Source organism: Physeter macrocephalus, chromosome 1 (genome assembly GCF_002837175.3).
Source record: "Physeter macrocephalus isolate SW-GA chromosome 1, ASM283717v5, whole genome shotgun sequence".
In the NCBI taxonomy this organism is placed as follows: domain Eukaryota; kingdom Metazoa; phylum Chordata; class Mammalia; order Artiodactyla; family Physeteridae; genus Physeter; species Physeter macrocephalus.
In genome coordinates this window covers 75754111-75776413 of record NC_041214.2, presented here as the reverse complement: position 1 = coordinate 75776413, position 22303 = coordinate 75754111, and the positions used below count along the sequence as shown (strand labels likewise).

Sequence of the window (22303 nt, the reverse complement as noted above, 5' to 3'; positions counted from 1 at the left end):
GCTGATGCAGGGGACACGGGTTCGTGCCCTGGTCCGGGAAGATCCCACATGCCGCGGAGCGGCTAGGCCCGTGAGCCACGGCCGCTGGGCCTGCGCACCCGGAGCCTGTGCTCTGCAACGGGAGAGGCCACAACAGTGAGAGGCCCGCGTACCGCAAAAAAAAAAAAAAAAAAAAAAAGACACATGCACCCCAGTGTTCACTGCAGCACTATTTACGATAGCCAGGTCATGGAAGCAACCTAAATGCCCATTGACAGACAAGTGAATAAAGAAGATGTGGTACATATATACAATGGAATATTACTGAGCCATAAGAAGGAACAAAATTGAGTCATTTGTTGAGACATGGACGGATCTAGAGAGTGTCATACAAAGTGAAGTAAGTCAGAATGAGAAAAACAAAGATTGTGTATTAATGCATGTATGTGGAACCTACAAAAATGGTACAGATGAGCCGGTTTGCAGGGTAGAAGTTGAGACACAGATGTAGAGAACACATATGGACACCAAGGGAGGAAAACCACCGTGGGGTGGGGATGGTGGTGTGCTGAATTGGGCGATTGGGATTGACATGCATACACTGATGTGTATAAAACTGATGACTAATAAGAACCTTCAGTATAAAAAAACAAACAAAGCAAAAAAAAGATAGGTGGAAAGAGAAAGTTCATGAATTCTCCCAGAAAGATTATAAAAACAGAGAAATTAAAATGGAAAGTCAAAGAAATTAGAGAATCAAGATAAATGATCTGACACTCAAAATAATAAATTTCAAAAGAAAATCCCACAAAACATAAAAAGACACTTTATCAAAGAAATAATATAAGAAAAATTCCTAGAACTGAATGACTTGTATTTCCAGACTAAAAGGGCTCACAGAGTTTATTGCCCAATAAAAGAAAAAAAGACTCACACCAAGTTATATAATCATAAAATTTCAGATTCATTAAATAAAGAGAAGATCCTAAAACACTAAACACTTCCAGAGATAAAACAACATATCACACATAAAGAACTGAGAATCAGAATGGCATTGGATTTCTCAAAAAAAACATTGGAAGCTAGAAATAAATGGAGAAATGCTTTTGAAATTTTGAGGAAAAATAATTTCCAACCTGGGATGTGTTACCCAGATAAATTATTTTAAAAAAAGATTTATTTATTATTTATTTATTTTATTAATATTTTAAATTTTTTTGGCTGTGTTGGGTCTTAGTTGCAACACATGGGATCCTTGTTAAGGCATGTGGGATCTTTCATTGCGGTGCGCGGGCTCCTCGTTGGAGTGCGTGAGCTCAGTAGTTGCTGCACGTGGGAACTTAGTTGCCCTGCGGCATGTGGGATCTTAGTTCCCTGACCAGGGATCAAACCTGCGTCCCCTGCACTGCAAGGCAGATCCCTTACCACTGGACCACCAGTGAAGTCCCTACCCAGCTAAATTACTAATCAAGTGTAAGAAGGGAATAAAGATATTTTCAGACATGCGAAGTCTCAAAATATTTCCCTGTTACGCATCCTTTTTCAAGAAGTTATTAGGAGATGTGTCCCACCAAAATAAGAGAATAAGCAACAGATGGGAAGACATGGGATCCAGAAGACAGGAAATCCAAAACGGGTGGGAGACAAAGGAAGTTCTAGGGTGATGGAAAAGCAAGTCCACAGTGATAGCTGAGAAGCAGGCCCAGAAAGAAGTCCAAATTGAAGCAGAAAAATAAAAGGCTTCAAAACAAAGTGAGTGAGGTTATAAGAGAAAGGAAATCCTAGATTACCTGGTGTGTTTGAATACGTGGAGAGATGGTTCATATACTTGTCAGAGATTTGTTTGTGGTAAATGAAAATTAAGCAAATAAAAAACAGAGCAATTAACTCCAGCAAAACCAAAATACATAAGAAAGAAAAATGTAAGTATAGTATTACAGAGCAAACAAAGAGAACTAGGAATTAGTAAATAATACCAAAACAGTCCTAATAATGTAAATGAATATTTATTAAATCCCAAATTGTGATTTAACAATACTGGGGTGTCATGGGGAGGCAAAGTGGGTATATGTCTGGGTATGTGTGTAGAAAGAGTAGTGTAGTATTATATCTTTATATTCCATAGTAAATAATGTCTCAAATTTAAAAATAAAGAAAGAATACTATATACAAATACAGTGCTAAATAATGAAAGAAACAGCTTAAGATTTCAAAATGGGAAACAAGAAATTAGGTGTGGAGCAAAGAAAGTGGGGCTGTTTTTTGGTATAAGCCTTGTAATATTTAGTTTTATTAGTCTTTGTACACTTATTATTTTGATAAAAATAACAAATTAGAAAAAAAACAGATCATTTTTACCTGTCCAAGTTCTTCATTCAGATCAGAAGTATTGACCTGAGCTTTCTGATCTGATTCTTCATGATAGAGATCAAGATCCCAGCCAATAAAAAATGATCCAAGAAATTTCTGCATTTCGACTGTCACATACAATGAAATTGGAATGATGAAATTGTAGAGTACCAAAAAAGCAAGGAAGTCTGAAATAAATTTCAGAATCTAGAGGAAAAAAATGATTGCTTGATAAGAGAAAAATATGAAGAAAATTATCAGATAGTTTCATATCGAAACAGACCATCAACTATATTCTGAAGCAGAAAAGTCTCATGAATTGAAATTCATTTACTGAATTGTCTTTTTAACACATTTCCTTTGGTTATTTTATTGCTCATTAGAATCATGAACAAATTAAAAGAAGAAAGGTTAAAACCAAATTACTTAATTTGTTACTTTTTAGAAGCTACCAGAAAAGCCTGGTGTGACTGAAATTACGGCAAAATTATAATTAGAACCTCTGTAGCATACTTACCATTCTATTTCTACACATCAAAATCACAGATAACTAAAAATTGACTGTAATTTTAAAAATGTAAAATAATTGCTAGGCTAGAACTGCTAGAAATTAAAACTCTCAATTACAGATTACACAGGAATAGCCTACTTCAATGGCATAGCAGTTCCACATTTTAAAATGTGTTCTGTAAAAGATAAAATACCTAATTGTAAATGATACTGAAAATATGTTCCTGTGATTATCTGCTTTTTGGTCTCTTGAGATTCAAACTTATCTTCCAATATTTGTACTTTAATCTAAAGTGAAATTTGGAGAACAATTTACCAAAATTGCAGGTTAACTTCTCCTGGTAGTCCATATTTAATCAGTTTAAAACTTTTTATGACATAATTCGTATTTACTTCATACCACCAATACATTGACAGTAAGACTCCTTGAATTATTCTGATAGAATTGAAAATTCTATTTACATACAGTAAATAAAATAAAAATTTCAATTTGTAGTACTGAAGTGGAATGCCAATACAGATGAATTAAATGTCTGTGATCTCTTTTAATTATTCAAGTCATGCCACAGGGGATATAACTGCTTATGCTGTAAAATGTAAAAAGCATACCAGTACAAACATGCTGGCTACTCTTCATGTGCAATATCCTTTTGTCACCCTTCAATAGTGATAGTTTTAGGGATGACAGTGGTCACTCCTATCAGAAGTCACTACCAAAGCATTAAAAGAAATAAAATTTCCAAAGAATAAAATTTTCTTTGTAACAGAGTCAAGAACACCATGAAGTACCTTACTACTATTTCTTTGATGTTCTGTTTTTTGGTTATACCAAGGTTCATCCCATTTTTCTTCAGCTTGCCATGTATATTTCAAGATAGTACTGATGATGGCTTCAGAAATAAGGATTATTAGATAAATTATCAAAAATGTATTCATTGACCTGAAATGAAGAAAAAGAATATGTATCAATTATATGTTACTATACTCATTTGTTTGGAAATTAACATTGGTATTAAATAAGATACTAAATATCAATATATAAGATATTACGGTAGCTATTTAAAGGACAGTCTTTGTTTTTAAGAAATGACCATTCAATTCAATCCATTTACTAGCAATAAAAGAACAGATACATAAGATTACAGCATATTTACTATAGTTAACTACTGTTCAAAATGCTTATAGCGGGCTTCTCCGGTGGTGCAGTGGTTAAGAATCCGCCTGCCAATGCAACGACATGGGTTTGAGCCCTGGTCCGGGAAGATCCCACATGCCGTGGAGCAACTAAGTCCATATGTGCCACAACTACTGAGCCTGTGCTCTAGAGCCCGCGAGCCACAACTACTGAGCCCGTGTGCCACAACTACTGAAGCCCGCGCGCCTAGAGCCCATGCTCCGCAACAAGAGAAGCCACTGCAACGAGAAGCCTTCGCACAGCAATGAAGAGTAGTCTCTGCTCGCCGCAACTAGAGAAAGCCTGCACACAGCAACGAAGACCCAATGCAGCCAAAAATAAATAAATAAATAATTTAAAAAAAAAAAAAAAAAAAAAAGAGGACATTTCTGCATTAGCCTGTCCCAGGAAGAAGAGAGACATGAGAGGCAACGCTGAGTCATCCCAGCTCCTCCCGGCAGAGCTCAGCTGACCCTCAGCCAATCCACTCATCTGTGACAATGAATGGAAGTGAATGAGTTGTAGGACAGTTTATGATGCAGCAATCTGGTGGCAGTAGCTCACTGGTACACCCTCTATGTTGGTACTTCCCCTCAGCCAATAAACCTGCCTAAGTCTCCCATTAGGCAGGGAGACTCCCAAAAGTCTTTTCTTTGGGGGAAAAAAAATGTAATCTTGCCATCTGTGACAACATGGATGAATCTAGAAGTTATTATGCTAAGTCAGACAGAAAAAGACAAATACCGTATGATCTCACTTATATGCGGAATCTAGAAAAACAAAACAGGGACTTCCCTGGTGGCAGTGGTTAAGACTCTGCTTTCCAATGCAGGGGGTGCGAGTTCGATCCCTGGTCAGGGAGCTAAGAACACACACACAGTCCCTGGTCGGGGAGCTAAGATCCCACATGCCTTGAAAAAACCCAAAAAACCCCCAAAACATAAAATAGAAGCAACATTGTAACAAATTCAATAAAGACTTTCAAAAATGGTCCACATCAAAAAAATAAATAAAAATTAAAAAAAACAAAACAAAACAAAACAAAATGAAAACAGACTCATAGATACAAATAGGTGGTTGCTTGCTGGTATTGGGGGGATGGGTAAAATAGGTGAAAGGGATTAAGAGGTACAAACCTTGGGTTATAAAATAAGTAAGCCATGAGAATGTAACACACAGCATAAGGAATATGGTCAATAATATTGCAATAACTTTGTATGGGGCCAGACAATTACTAGACTTACTGTGGTCATCATTACATAATGTATGCAAATGTCAAATCACTATGTACTACACCTGAAACTAACATAATATTTTATGTCAACTATATTTCAATAAATTAAAACTAAATAAATAAAAATGAGAAACCATCCCTATCTTCAAGGATACCATCTTTTATTGACTTGAAATATATATTTTTATATACATATTTTATACATATAGAATAATATACATATCAATAGTCATATTGAGACTTCCACGGTGGCTCAGTGGTTAAGACTCTGTGCTCCCAATGCAGGGGGCCTGGGTTTGAGCCCTAGTCAGGGAACTAGACCCCACATGCATGCCACAACTAAGAGTTCACATGCTGCAACTAAGGAGCCCTCGAGCGACAACTAAGGAGCCTGCCTGCCGCAACTAAGACCCAGTGCAAGCAAATAAATTAATTTTTAAAAAGTCATATTTATGTGTAAATAAATGAAAATAGTTTTTCTTACTTTTCTACTGCAGATCGTTTCTGTGATTTGCTCTTGTAATTTAATGCCATCTTAGTTTCCATTCCAGTATACACAGCAACACCTGCAAAACAAAACAGTCTTACGATAATCCTCTACCATGTTTCACAAAAGAAATGTACTCACTAGCACGAAAGAAAATCTAAGAAACTGTATCATCTGAGAGTTGTCAGAATTTGGCTTTCCTTTAAGTCTTTCTGGAGTTTTTTTTAAAAAGGCTTTCCAAGTGCAATTTTGGGAAATTCCAGTCATTCAACCTGCTGAATGAGGAAGGCATGTGGGTTCTGTTCCTGAATTATAACTGGGATATCTGAATGAAAGAGGTATTATTTGAGTTGGAATTGATGGAGGAAAGAATTTGGAAAGATAAAGAAGGCAGGAAGGCCATTATAGACAGAGCAAACAGTGTTAACAAAGACAGAAATAGAAAAGCGCTTTCTGTTAGGCTGTAACAATGGATTGGCGTCAGTTCGAAAGACCTTGAATGCCAGAATCTGGAGTCTAGACATAATCTCATAAGCACTGGGAAGATAATATGGAATCTGTCAGAGTAAATGAAATAAACACAAGGAAAGTGCTATTTTAAAAATATGTGCCTATGTGAATGACTGAGAATGACAGTAATAAGGGGACTAAAACTGGGGTAAGACCAATCTTATTAAAAAACTTTGGAGTTAGAGCTTGGTTTGAAGGCTAGCTCTGCCACTTATTAGTTCTGTGACCTTGAGCAAGTTATCTAATCTTTCTGAGTCTCAATTTCACAATCTTTAAATGGGAAAAATACCTAATAAAACTGGTATGAGAGTTGTGTGACAGATCAGCAAAATGCCCAGCAACAGAAAGACGATCAATAACTGGAATTTTCACTATTGGAATTACCCTTCCAAGGCAGGGATTACAACTCAAATGACAAAGGGCACCAAAATTATAGAAATGTGAGAAATGAGACAAAATGGTACAACACAGAGAGGTGGTGCTGAAGAAAACAATAGCAGATCCATTTAAAGGCATTCAAATACACATTTGCTAAATTTTAAGAGTGTGAAAGGTGTTACTGCTAGAGAGGTGTTAAAATACAGCATTACACGAGACGGCCTAAAAGCCCTGGAGGTTTTCTCTGGCTTCTGCCATTAAAACTTTATTATGGTCCCCTTTTTAAAATTGTGGTAAAATATACATAACATACAGTTTGCCTTTTTAATACAATTCAGTGGCACTTAGTTACATTCACAATGTTGTGCAACCATCCTATCTAAGTTGAGACTATTTCATCATCTGCCCCCGCCAAAAAAACCCTGTACCCATTAAACAATCATTCCCAACTCCCCTCCACTCCCCAGCTGTTGGGAACCACTAATCTACCTTCTGTCTCTATGAATTTGCCTATTTTGGGTATTTTAAGTATAAATGAAATCATACAATATGTGGCCTTTTGTGTTTGACTTCGTTCACTCAGCATAATGTTTTCAAAGTTTATGTATGTTGTAGCATGTATCAGTACTTCATTTCTTATGGATGAATAATATTCCATTACTTGGATATCCTACACTTTGTTTATCCATTCATTAGTTGATAGACATTTGGACAGATTCTACCCTTTGGCTATTGTGAACAGTGCTGCTATGAACATTCTCATACAAGCCTTTGTTTGAGCACCTGTCTTCAATTCTTGAGGGCATATAGCTAGAAGCAGAATTGCTGAGTGATATGGTAATTCTATGTTTAACTTATTGAGGAACTGCCAAACTATTTTCCATAGCAGCTGCAACATTCTACACTCCCAACAGCAATGTATGAGGGTTCCAATTTCTCCACATTTTTGCCATATTATTTTCCTTTTTAAAAAAATATATGGAATTCTTTATCAGAGAGCTTAATACTGAGAGATAAGATACAGTACAGTTAACGGGAAAGAAGAGACTGAGGAAGAAGAGCTCAAAAGCTGTAAATATTCAGTGAATAACATAAGCTGGCCAGAATATGACGGGCCATTCCTGAAAGGCGAGGAGCCAGTTGACAGCTACAGGTTATCATTGACTTCACAATTTACCTAGAGTTGACTCAGAGCATAGTGAATTAGTCTAGCTCTACAATGCAAGAGCACTATTTATTCATCCTTTTGATCCAGTCAGTGTATGTTCCAACAGTATCTGTATATAGTCACAGATCAATAAGAATTCATTGAATGAATAAATGAACAAATGAGTCAGCAGTTTTAACAATCCAATCTAAGAATAATCATAATGGAATTATACAAGTGGTTTACTGCACCAAGGTGTCAGAGTATATAGTTCTCAACACCATTAACAGAAGTGCCAGAATTATCTTAGCATGAAGTATTCATGAAGAAAATATAAGAGCAAGGTTCTAACCTATTACTCAAAAATAGGAATTAACAAAAAATACATCACAAAATTATATTAATACAATCTTTGAAAGAAAATTATCATAGACAATTATCTAACCAAAAGACCACAAATGCGGTGCTTTTAAAAACACTTCATATAAAGCATCAAAACGAATCTATAATTTAAAATTTTCAATATATACAAACCAAAAATTTCTTTTGTGTTTTTTAATCTGGCTCCACGAAGCAAGAGACTCTCTGGCCCCAGAGGTCTAGGGAAAAAATAACCAAAACCATTGAATATATTAAAATTTCAATTAAATTTTAAAATGGCATCTTTAGCAGACAGAAGGTACTTCAGCTATACTTATAACAATGCTTTCATATAAAACCAAAATCTCTGCTACTGTAAAGCTGTCGAGGTCAATCATGATGTTAGTTACCATAACAACAAATATCTGCCTTAGCATTTCAGTCATTTTAAGATCAATGGCTCAGAAAGAAGACTATGTCTGTAGATAAAATCACAAAGCCACTTGTTTCAGAAGTTTAAACATAAAACTCAACAAAACCAAAAATTAAGCAATGATTTTAAAATGTTTTACAGAAGATAAAATTTAAAAATTTTGAGCAAAATCAATGAAGTTTTCAAAGGGAAAATACAGAATTCAAACGCAGTGTAAACAAGGTTACGTGAAGAAAAAAATGCAAAATAAACATAAATTGTAGTATGATTTGTATATAACTGCATGAGTTCTGCACAATTAAAATGATACTAGGTTATAAAAGATAACATAGTAAGTGAGTACTTTTTCTAGGCAAGATCAACACTACAACTTGACTACTTGCATTGCATACTTCTTGGAGCACAGGTCTTCTTGCTGTTTGAATTTCTCTCCATAAAGGAGATATAAAATGAGAAGAAATAACTAGAAAGGAAAATTGTATTTTCTTAGTGATAGCAAATGCTAATACTCTGGTATGGATAAGTAAAAAAGCCTTAATTTTGTTGATATTCCTTATCATAAGGCTTTTCTGAAATATACATATACAATTATCCAAATCAAACAGAATCTGAACCAATTCTGAAGAGGTCTGCAAACCTAAACACTGTAAAAAAAAATAATCCAATGAACACCGCAGGCGGAGGCAGGTGTTTGGGCTATGGTTAACAAGTATGGTTTTATTATATAGTCATATCTGGAGCACACTGAATGGATATTCCAAAATCAATTATTCAGGAGCCATATTATAGCTCTTTTCTACTTGGTTTTGGTTCCAGCAATGAATAGAAAAACTTTGAGCTCATGCTGGCATATAAAATTGAGATATAATGATAGAAAGCTTCAAATTAAAAGATAATTCATCAGTTCACTCTAGTTGCTTTAGCAAAGAACATGGTTCTCTTTTTTTTAAAAACCATTCTACCTGCTAAGGTAACATAATTGATCTTTTCCTTTACCAGCCACAATATCTTAATGCAATTCATACTACATATCCACACATGCATCCCAATGTCACTGTAGAAATCAAAATAAAACCCAGTCACTGTTATTCAGCAGGGGTCCTACACTTACAAAGATGTTGTTACACAGTTTATTGAATGTGCTCCTGTGTTGACTTTTATTAAAAGTGTGAATCCATGCTGATGCATATTTTTGGTAGCTTGTCTTGAGGATTTCATTTTAAAAAATTCTCAACTCTTTATGTCAGTGACTTATTTCATGCAGTCAGTATAAATTGAACATCTCCAGAGAAGAGGTGGAGTGCTAAGTTAATTAGAAGTTCAAGGGCTGATTCCAAGGTTTATTCTAAATTCAGCTTTGTGGTCATGAGTAACAATGTAATCTCACCCTATCAGAAAATCTTTGAAATGACCCAAAGCCTTTTATGTAGGTACCAGAAATTAACCTGAATATTGAGGGAAAACAAATCCAACCAACCAAATAACCAATCAGAAGAGTATATAAGAAGTTATTGGCCAATAAATACTCTAGTTTGTAAGGAATGATTTTGAAATGAAGAAGACCATAACATTTTTATTTGTTAAACATTACGTAAGACATTTTTTGTATTAGAGACTTATGTGGCGGTACGTTTAGATGTGTAAGGATCTGGATAGGGACCACTATGATTCCTTTGTTACTACCTAAGATATCAGACAAAGAAATACGAGTACACAAATAATCTTACTAAATTATTTTGATGTCATTTCCTAGCATTTGCTTCATCCTCATCTCATCTGCTGCTGCTAGAAATTACTAGAAGATGAAACGCTAAATGTTTTTAAATTAACCCTTTCCCAAGACAGGCTGCTTACTTATCTAATCTCCCTTTAACTTGATTTTAGTCCCTCCCCCAAACAATTCTCATTTAAAAGCGATTGGATAATGCAAATTTATTCTTACCTTACAATTTCTTCCATTTGTTGAGTTATTATCATTCGTCCCATGAATCTATCAAAGAATTCACTATGTTACAAAAAAACTAATGATACATTACTTATGACATCAATGGGTGGAAAATGTTAAGACAGTTCTGGCACTATTCTTAGATATGAAACAAAACCAATCTTTTGCATATATGAATGGTCCACTATTCATGTTAGAAATTACAAAGGTAAATCAGTCATTAAGCTTTAAAAAATTAATATTCTTATAGTCCCAGGGAGCGATCAGTGGTGCTATTTGCCTTATCCTCTTCTGCTTCACCCCTTTCCCCTTCCTGAACTGTTTTGTGGAGGAGCAGTGTAAACCCTTCCCTCACCATGAAGTGTGCTCCTTGCCATCGGCTGCATAATCTTTCTGGGCTTCGCAGATGATGTATTGAATCTGCACTGGCGCTATAAGCTGCTGCTGCTGCTGCCCACAGCTGCCTCACACTACCTCTCCTCATGGTCTATTTCACCAACTTTGGCAACACGACCTTTTTGGTACCCAAGCCTTCTGCCCAATTCTTGGCCTGCACCTAGACTTGGGGATCCCATACTATGTCTACATGGGGCTGCTGGCAGTGTTCTGTACATGACCCTTGTCAACTTGCTACTTAAAGTCTTTGGGCCCATGCATTAGAGAAACCTCACTCTTCCTGCTGCTGCTACAAGTCATGGGCAGTGTTGTCACCTTCTCCAATGGGTACCAGCTTGTCCAACTCTTCTGTGATGTCTGAGTCCCCTAATCCATTGCCCTTTGCTTCACAGCCTCCAGGGTTCCGGACTCAGGCTGACCTCTTCTGGATCAAGACTGCCTCTGGGCTCAGGTCTCTCCCACCCTTCATTCTCCTTCAGATTTTGTCCTCAACATTTCCTTTCCCCTGTGATTATTGACATCCTGGGCCTTTCTTGCCCTCTAATGACTACTGATTGGACTTTGCCTATGGCTTTCTTCAACTTGCCACTCTCCCCTCTCCGTCCCATCTCTGCGGCCTCCTAAGGTGGGATACTGTAGCTTTTATGCAGTTACCCACAACTCTTGACACTCAAGGAATATGTTGGGCCTGGGGATAGAGGACACAGGCTCCTGGCTGGGGATAAGGACACAGGCTCAAAGATGACTTGACATTTGACTATAAATTAAGTATTCTGATGATTAAGAGCCGACTGGGGCACCAGGTGTTCCAAATGGTGACAAGAAAGTATTGTCTTTAAAAAATAATAATAATAATATTCTTGCCATCTCTACTCCAGCTATGAGCAAACTAATGAATGAAAAAATGTTTTCAAAATGGCAATGCAAATGTAATATATTATTATGATTATCAGTTTGGTCATGATGAGACTTTATAACTGCTACACAGAGATGCATATATTATTTAGCCAACAATGAATGCTCATACATTTTTATCACAGTTTACTAAATAAAGACTCTGGTAACCAGAATCATTCATTCACTCATTCACGTACTTATTCATGCACTCATTTATCCAACAAATATTCACTGAGCAACTACCATGTGTGAATTACGTGCAGAGGGTAGAGTAGTAAGCAAAAAAACTATTAGTGACCTCCAGAGCTTCTTTAACTTTTGGTTTCCTGAAATTTAGAGTGAGTGGCCTGTTGTTATAATAAATTTTCATAGCCTGGCCTTTTAGTTCCAACTTCCACTACCAAAACAGCTCCACAGCACAAAGTCAACTCAAGTGAAAAATTACTTTCTATAATAGTGAGAGGTAAATTCTGAGTTGAAGCAAATTCTGGGCAGAGCCTCATGTTAATCATTTAACTATGCAAAGAAATATTAAGCATGACTTTCCAAATGTCCCCTATTATCCCTCCTGTTTCCAGGTCACAGATGCTTTACCCCTTGTAGACTTTGGATTCATTATTTCTTGCTAATCTCTTACTTCTTCTTCCTTCAGCCTCCTGTATCAGGAAGAAGCACTGCTTTTTTTTTTTTAATTTTTATTTTTTCGCCGTGTCACGTGGCATGCGGGATCTTAGTTCCTCAACCAGGAATCGAACCCGTGCCCCCTGCAGTGAAAGCATGGAGTCTTAACCACTGGACCGCCAGGGAAGTCCTGCTTTTTAATTATCTCCACTTAACAGAATTTTATGTAGCTCTGGTTTGAGCCTCAAACTTTGGATTTAGATTCAAAGAGCCAATTCAGCTGGTGACTCCTAGGCACTGTTCAGAGATAATGTGTGGTCAGTCTTTCGATTTTCCTGAGCCAAATGCCAACAAGAGACCTGTTCTCTTTCCTTTTATCTGTCCCGTTATCCTTGATTCTAAAGCACTTCTTGTATTTGTTCATGCCAGTACCATGCTGGATTAACTCATTCTGCACTTTCCATAGCCCTTTCTCCAAACCCACACTATGATTTGTTTCAAAATGGAAAAGAGCTTTATTATTCTTTACTGATTATAAAGACTAAATACACTCAAATACACATACTTTATAAAATGATTCAATGTAAAAAGACGACAAAAGGAAATAACATTCATCAGTAATTCCACTACTCAAATAAAACATTATTAATATTCTGAGGTATGTTTTCCAGGCTTTTTTTCCATGCACATATAAATATGTATGTATCGTAAAAACAAAAATGGGATCATATCATAAATACTGTTGGTAACATTTTCTCCCCACTTAACATGTCCTGTCAAAAATACAGATCCACATCATTACTTTTAATGGCCACAAATAGCATTGTATTTTTGGGTCACTGCATAATTTATTTAAGTAATTCACTACTGACAGAAGCTTGGGTTCTTTCCCAACTTATGGACAGTCTAAACAATACAGCCCTGAACAAGCCAGTGTACATATCTTTTCCCATTTGCATTAAAATATATTTCTAGAAGCAGAATTTCATTATTTTGTTAGGAAAAATTTCTAGAAGTAGAACTGATGAGTTGGAGTCTACAAAAAATAAAGAGAATAGAAAGTATTAAAAAAAAGAACAAAAAGAGCAAAGGAGCCAAGGAAAGAGACTATGGAGAATACTGTCAAACAGGCACCTGCTAGAGGCTGTACCTAAACAGAAGACTTTCCTAGTTTTTATTTCTTCCAGTGGTTGGACAGAGATAATTTCTTAACCATACTCTAGCCTCTCCTCAATAAGCTGTTAAACTTTTTTAAAAGGAAATAATGTGGACTTCCCTGGTGGCACAGTGGTTAAGAATCCACCTGCCAATGCAGGGGACAAGGGTTTGAGCCCTGGTCCGGGAAGATTCCACATGCCGCAGAGCAACTAAGCCCGTGCACCACAACTACTGAGCCTGTGCTCTAGAGCCCTCCAGCCACAACTACTGAGACTGCGCTCTAGAGCCCGCCAGCCACAACTACTGAAGCCCGTGCACCTAGAGCCTGCGCTCCGCAACAAGAGAAGCCACTGCAATGAGACGCCCGTGCACCACAACGAAGAATAGCCCTCGCTCGCCGCAACTAGAGAAAAGCCCGTGCGCAGCAACAAAGACCCAATGCAGCCAAAAATAAATAAATAAATAAATTTATTTAAAGAAAAAGAAAAAGGGAAATAATGTAACCACTGTTAACTAATAGGTAATTGGGAAGGAACTGACAATGTTCAAAGGAGAAAAATTAATAAACACAGAAAAATGTTCAGCCTTTCTTTCTTTCCTTCCTTTTTTTTCTTGGCCATGCTGCATGGCTTGCAGGATCTTAGTTCCCCAACCAATGACTGAACTCAGGTCCTGGGAGTGAAAGCGCCGAGTCCTAACCACAGGACTGCCGGGGAACTCCCTGTTCAGCCTTTCTAGTAAAACAATAAATTAAAACTAGTTTTAAAACTATAAAACTATTATCTACAAAATTAGCAAAAAATTTAAAAACTATAATACTTAATACTAGGGACTTCCCTGGTGGCACAGTGGTTAAGAATCTGCCTGCCAATGCAGGGGACACGGGTTTGAGCCCTGGTCCAGGAAGATCCCACACGCTGCAGAGCAACTAAGGCCGTGCGCCACAACTACTGAGCCCATGTGCCACAACATCTGAAGCCTGTGCACCTAGGGCCTGTGCTTCGCAAATAGAGAAGCCATCGTAATGAGAAGCCCACGCACCGCAACGAAGAGGAGCCCGCGCTCACCGAAACTAGAGAAAGCCCGCACGCAGCAACGAAGCCCCAGCGCAGCCAAAAATAAATAAATAAATTAATTAAAAAAACCCACAGAAACCAAAACTTAATACTAGTAACATTTTGAAACAATAATAAGCCTCATAAACTTATACTTAGCTCATAGCAATAAAAATTAATCCAATGTTTTTGGAAAGTAACATGTCAGTAGGTTTAATAAAGGCCAAATTCGATTAGGGTTTTAATCTAATAATTCCACTTTTGCAGCTCTGTCTGTTCTTAGGGAATAATCTAGTATTAGACTATAAACTCTAGGAGTCAGGAGCTATCACTGTTTCTTTACTGCTGCATTCCCAGTATCTAGCACTATGCCTCAGTTATTGGAGGCACTCAATATATGATGAATAAATGGGCAATAAAAATATTCTCAAATCCTTTGATTAAGTAATACTGTGGAACTCTATCATTCATTTACTCATTCAACAGATATTTATTGAGTGTCTGTTCTGTTCTAGGTATTTCAATTCAATAGTTAAGTGAATTGTAACACACACAAATCTTAGTTGCATGTATCACAGAATTCAATAAAAGGAAAAACTTAAGTGCATAAAATTAAGTCCATAAAGATATTTATTCTTTTCAACTGTCAACAAACATGTAGTAAGGCCTCCTATATGCCAGATCTGTTCTAGGTGCTTGGGATACATCAGTGAACAAAACACACAAAGATGTCTGTCCTTGAGTTTACAATTTAGTTGGAGAAAGAGATAATAAGCAACAAACATAATAAATAAGTACATTACATAGTATACTAGAAGGTATTATGTGCTATTAACAAAAAGCAGGACAGGGTAAGAAGGATTAAGTCACAGTATTAAATAGTCAAAGTAGGCCTCACTGAAGAGGTGATTTTAAGCAAAGACTAGAAGGTGGTAAAGGAGTTAGATAAAGAACAGCTAGTGAAAAGGTAGAAGTGGATATGTCCACTTATGTTCACATAAGTGAGCATAACTTATGTTCAAAGGAAAATAAGGAGGCCAGTGTAGCTGGAGGGTGAGGCAAGAGGGAGAAGGGTTAAAAATTAGATCAGAGATCAGTTGGGGATGGAGGCAATCAGTAAGATCATTATAAAGATATGAGTGAGACAGAAAAGCCATTGTAAGGTTTGGGCAGAGGAATGCCATGATCTGACTTACATTTCAAAAGGATGACTCTGGCTGCTTTTGTGAGAACAGACTGACTGCAAGGGAAAGAAGAGTAAAAGCAGAAAAACCAGTAAGGAAGCCTTTGATAGCAGTAATCCAAGCAGGAGATAATGCTGGTTTGGATCAATTTAGTAGCAGAGAACGGGGTGAAAGATGGTCAGGTTTTGGATGTATTCTGAAGGTAAACCAGTAAGATATTCTGATGGATTCGGATGAGATGTGGGAGAGGAGGTGAGAAGAGGTGAGCAGAGAGGGGATGAAGGAGTCATGGCTGACTCCAAGGTTTCTGGCCTGAACAACTGAAAAGATGGACTGTCATCAGCTGAAATGGGAAAGACTGTTAGCATAAAAACTTCTGGAGGAAAGATCAGGAATTCAGTTTTCAACATGATTAATTTGAGATTTTTACTAAATATCCAAGTGGAATTGTGGAACAGGAAGTTGCATATAAGAATCTGAAGACTAAGAAAGAAATCTGGGATTGAGATATAAATTTGGAGTCATCAGCATATAGATGGTCTTGAAAGCCATCAGCCGGGATGAGATCACAAAGAGTGAGTTCAGATAGTGAAAGGTATAGGCAGAGAAGGGAAGAGGACTAAGGACAGTCCTGGGGCACTCTAACATCAAGAAGTCAGAGAGAAGAGGAGAAATCAGCCAAAGAGATTGAGAAGGAGGGACTACTGAAGTAAGAGGAAAATCAAGAGAGGGAAATGTCCTGGAAGCCAAGTGAACAAGTTGTATCAAAGAGGAGGGAATGATGAACTATCTAACTACTGGATTCTGAGTTGTTGAACTTATATGTAATAAGGTGTCATGCAATATTTCTAATAGCAAAACAATGGAAGAGTTAAGTATGGAAAGACTGGGGAACTGTTAGGTTCTAGGATGTTTATTTAGACTATTATGCAGCCATTAAAAAAGATCATTAAGAATACTGTGCAGTAAGATGGAAAATACTTTAAAAAACCACAAAGGCAATCCATATTCTTTCAAGAAATATTAGAAAATATGGGGAACAAAAAACGTGATTAAAAAGCAGCTGAAATCCTACCACCAAGAAATAAGTACTAACATTCTGACATGTAATTCCTCTAGGTTTTTCTTTCTCTCTATACCTATTTATTTTTTCTATCTAACTACTTAACTACCTATCAAATACACATACATACACATTTCTTTTTATATAATTGGGATCATATGAGACTACAGCTCTATAACATTTTATTCAACATTGTATTTCAGTATGTTCCTATGTCATTAAATTCTTTGAAAGCATCATTTGTATTACCTACCTAATTCATCTTACATCTATACCATAAAGCCATTTAAGCATTCCTCCTACTTGGACATTAAAAATGCTTTCAATATTTCCCTTATAAATAGCATATAGTATAGTACAGTAAACTGAAAAAATACAGTTAGAGATATATAAAATATCTTTACAACTGTGAGTTCCTCAAGGATGGAAACTGTGCTTATTAATCTTATTTATCACTTATCATAATGAGCACAAAGGTGCTCAACAATAATTTGTTGAATGAATGAATAAAAACAGCAATAAAAATTTTAAAGTAGTGGTATAATTAATTATGAGTTATTTTTCTATTACAAAAGTCTTCTGTAGTAATTACATTTGTATTAAAAAAATCATATACTTTCAGTAAGGAAGAGGAAAAGAGAAAATAAAGAGGAATACCTTATATTTAACAGTGAATTATTTCCTATTTAAAAAAATTTTTTTTAAACTTTCTCCCCATTTTCCAAATAATGTAAAAACACCCACCAAAGTATTAGCTACATTTGATCTCATATTAATCTTATGCTTTCTTAATGCTGCATCATTTTCTAGTTTTTAATACTAATCTTTTAATAATTCACCCTTGTCTGAGACTTGGAAATAACAGCAATAGAGAACTCTTAAAGGACTAAATTCTTCACAGTTAAATCTATCTTATAATTTAAATGCTATTAAAGCATAGAACTCCAAATTTTTACAGTTAATTGGAAAACTCCATATTGTATCCATATTTGACTTTGATGAAAATGCAAGATTTTTATAATATCACAGAGAAAACTCCATTATAAATATATGGATCCAGAATAAAGGTATGTAAGACATCTGAAAAATCCAATGACTAGTGATAAGATTTTAAAACATTTCAACCAACAAATGGAGATGGAGAATATGACAAGAAGCTGAGGGTAATTTTTAGAATGTGGTTATAATTTATATTCTATCACCAGTTATTGAGTAAAAATGAGTAGTTTCTCATGGAAGTCTTTAATAATAAAAAGTTGTTTCCATTCCATAGACCACAATAATTAACACAGCACTCACTGAAAGATGACTTACATTGTATTAATATTTAGTAAATTGTAATGTTAAAAGGAGTTAGTTCCTATTGAACACAAAGACATGGCCCTTGCCTTCATGGAGCACATATATACACATGCACGCACACACGCACACCATTAGATTATTTTCTTCTAAGGAAATAATCTTATTTCTGTTGTAACTACTATTATAAAGTTTATTGCTATTGTTATAAAGCCAATTCATACCAAAGTAGAAGGTAATAGGAAAGAACATGTGAATAAAAGCATGGCTTTTGAATTAATACTTTGGCTTAGAATTCTGGAAAATTCTGCTTTTAGCTTTTTTCCCCTTTAACTGATCTCCCACCTTGCTTCCCCCCAAAATGTCAATTAGCTAACTATCTCAGTGCACGTTTATCATTGTAAAAACGAAATCTGTAAACAGAACTTAAAATGAGCATGGTGATTATCACACCATACCTGTACAAGTCTGCTTCTGGTTGCTGACATTCTATCACAGCTATAAGAGTGTCCAAATTGGCAACTGTTTGTAATACTGCTGTTTCTGGAACTGCCACATGGGTCTGAAAAAAAGAAAAATTAAATCGCACAGTTTCGAGATCTACATGGGACTTCAGATAACATTTATTTCAAACCTCTTTTACATATGAAATCACAGCATTCTGTAGCTGAGATCACTTAGCTAGATGGCAGAAGAGAAAGAAGAATGTAAAATAACAAGTAGTAAAAGGAGCTACTGTGATTACCTGTCTACAGAGGACATTTGCATACCAGGAAATTAAGTCTGTGTTAACAGTCATTACTGCTCTAAGTTTATTATAAAAAATTTAATAGGGGGAAAAAAGCGAATCAAATAAAATCCTTGACTGTATTAATACTTTGAAAATTGAGAAAAATGTAAATGTGTCCCCTATCTAAAAAAGCATCAATGTATTAGAAGATTTTTTTTTTCCTAAAAACACTTTTCACTTTTGTTAAACTTGACTAAATTATGTGAGGCTATCCTTGAAGTAAATGTATAATAACATTATTTCTTTAAAAAAAACTTAACTTTTAAAAAGTTTCAGTAATTTAAAACATTTCTCCTTTATCAGGTCAAACTTTATTACCTTAACCAAAGGAAAATATTACTATAATCCAAAGACCTATTTTGTTCACCAAGAGCGATACTCAAACATAAGCATGTACAAACCTTCAGGTTAGTTTCTCCATCCAAGCTAGCAGTTGTAACGTGACAAGAACCATCAAGTCGATCTGAGGACAGAAGCACCAAATCTGCAGGGAAAATTTCATCTTTGGCTACTCGAACAATATCACCCACCTATGAAGAATTTTGGGGAAAAGTGGATATACAGATTTTAAAAGGCAAGGACTTAATTTTATTGAGTTCTAAACAAGTGGTCTATCATAATATTTTAATGTAGGAAAGCAGACTTTTAACTAAAACATAATCAAAGAATTTGTGATTTCAAAATATAATTGATTTCTATTATTTACTAAGTGCATACCCGAATGTTTTTTGATCTAGTTTTTACAAGGCCACCACTTCGAACAACATAAACAGGAGCTCCATTTACTTCATTATCTGAGTTATGTCTTAACCAATCTTCATATCCCTGTAAACATCAAAAGAATAAAAAACGCCCCTCTTAGTATTAGAAGATACTTTTTATCAAATGAGAAAAAGAAACATAAAAACTTCCCCCAAACATTTCATTCACTAGAATTATGTTAGGCTACTTTGACTTAGGTATTTGACATTCATCACTACTAGAAACACTCTTTTCTCTTGGTTTTCATCCCATACATGTTCCTGGTTTTCATACTATCTCTCTAATTACTCCTCCTCAGTTTCCTTATGGGAGGCTCCTTCTATGTCACCTTAATGGGCCTTTTTTTCACCGTTCACATCCTCACTACCAGATTTCTTCTATCCTTGTGTCTTCAAAAAGTTCTGAAATTTAGGGACTTCCCTGGTGGTGCAGTGGTTAAGAATCTGCCTGCCAATGCAGGGGACACGGGTTCGAGCCCTGGTCTGGGAAGATCCCACATGCCGCGGAGCAACTAAGCCCGTGTGCCACAACTACTGAGCCTGAGCCCTAGAGCCCAGGAGCCTCAACTACTGAAGCCTGTGCCCCTAGAGCCTGTGCTCTGCAACAAGAGAAGTCACCGCAATGAGAAGCCCATGCACTGCAACGAAGAGTAGCCCCTGCTCGCCGCAAACTAGAGAAAGCCTGCACACAGCAACAAAGACCCAACGCAGCCAAAAATAAATAAATAAAAATAAATAAATTTATATTAAAAAAAGGGAAACATAAGCATTTCACAAAGAATCCTTTGATTAAATGTTAAAGAGTGGCAATTAAAAAAAATATTTATTTATTTATAATTTGCTGGCACTGAGTCTTAGTTGCAGCAGGAGGGCTCCTTAGTTGTGGCTCACTAGCTCCTTAGTTGCGGCATGCATGTGGGATCTAGTTCCCTGACCAGGGATCAAACCCAGGGCCCCTGCATTGGGAGTGTGGAGCCTTATCCACTGGAAAAGACTTATGCTATTTTAGAGAAAATTCAAGAACTCAGAGGTATAGCACAAGTATAGATAATGGAATGATATCTAAGAGGTAACATTAAGTGATAAAAGTAAGGTACAGAATGTGTTGTAGTCTATGTTATCATTTGTGAAAAATATATGCTTATTAATGTGAACATTTTGTATAGATACCTGGACTAATGTAGAAATAATGGCTCCCTCAGGGGAGGAGAACTAGGAGACTAAGGGATAGGAGCATAAGAGACTTTTACTATATGTTATTTTATTTATTTAAATATTTATTTGGTTTACAATAGCCAGGACGTGGAAGCAACCTAAGTGTCCATCGACAGATGAATGGATAAAGAAGATGTGGCACATATATACAATGGAATATTACTCAACCATTAAAAAAATGAAATTGAGTTATTGGTAGTGAGGTGGATGGACCTAGAGTCTGCCATACAGAGTGAAGTAAGTCAGAAAGAGAAAAATAAATATGTATGCTACATATATATGGAATCTAAAAAAAGCAAAAAAAATAAGGTTCTGAAGAACCTAGGGGCAGGACAGGAATAAAGATGCAGACGTAGAGAATGGACTTGAGGACATGGGGAGGGGGAAGGGTAAGCTGGGACGAAGTGAGAGAGTGGCATGGACATATGTACACTACCGAAAGTAAAATAGATAGCTAGTGGGAAGCAGCCACATAGCACAGGGAGATCAGCTCGGTGCTTTGTGATCACCTAAAGTAGAGGGGTGGGATAGGGAGGGAGGGAGGGTGGGAGGGAGAGAGACGCAAGAGGGAGGAGATATGGGGATATATGTATATGTATAGCTGATTCACTTTGTTATAAAGCAGAAACTAACACACCATTGTAAAGCAATTATATCCCAATAAAGATGTTAAAAAAAAATTATTTGGCTGTGCTGGGTCTTAGTTGCGGTATGCGGGATCTTCGTTGCAGCATGCAGGATCTTTAGTTGTGGCATGTGGGATCTAGTCCCCTAACCAGGGACTGAACCCAGGCCCCCTGCATTGGGTGCACACAGTCTTAACTGCTGGACCACCAGGGAAGTCCCTATATGTAATTTCATACTGTTTCCATTTAAAAAAAATATGTGCATCTATTACCTAAAAATATTATAACACTATAAAATATAAAACAAATACTAAAAAAAGATTGCTCTGAAGGTCTATGTTTTTCAGGGAGAATCCTTTTGGGAAGCATTTTTAAGACACAAATTATGTTGGCTCAATTTAAGATGTGGTATGTCAATTTTAGAGAAATTTAATTGAGAGTCAAAATACCTTTCCTGAAACTGTCAAAAAGCATACTTTTATAGTCAGATGACATCAATAAAGCAATTATTGCTTTTAAAATTATCTTTTTTTGAAGTTATCATTCCATTTACTTCCATTGACAAATTTAAACTAAAACGAAAATGTATTAGAAATCTTTGGCTTACAAGTACAAATGAAAGAGTATCATTACATACAACCTATAATCCAAAATAGACTGCTTTTTCACAAGAGCAGTCATAAGCAGATTTACTTAGGGTTTTATTTTTTATTTTGATTTTTTAAAAATTTG

The 22303-nt window shown here is 36.1% G+C and overlaps 1 protein-coding gene across 6 annotated transcripts in view; it reads right to left on the bottom strand.

The window, feature by feature from the left end:
- ATP11B (ATPase phospholipid transporting 11B (putative)) overlaps nt 1-22303 on the bottom strand; it is a 125734-nt gene that overhangs the window by 65018 nt on the left and 38413 nt on the right. For all 6 annotated transcript variants that reach the window (XR_003680393.2, XM_024124357.2, XM_028491523.2 and 3 more), the window contains exons 5-12: nt 19687-19794; nt 19371-19499; nt 18638-18741; nt 10504-10551; nt 8303-8367; nt 5731-5812; nt 3628-3778; nt 2338-2535 (exon numbers count right to left, since the gene is read on the bottom strand). Coding sequence is in view for 5 of the 6 variants with exons in the window: in XM_024124357.2 (XP_023980125.1) it covers nt 2338-2535; nt 3628-3778; nt 5731-5812; nt 8303-8367; nt 10504-10551; nt 18638-18741; nt 19371-19499; nt 19687-19794 (885 nt within the window). In the remaining variant the exon portion in view is untranslated. The remainder of the gene's footprint in view (nt 1-2337; nt 2536-3627; nt 3779-5730; nt 5813-8302; nt 8368-10503; nt 10552-18637; nt 18742-19370; nt 19500-19686; nt 19795-22303) is intronic.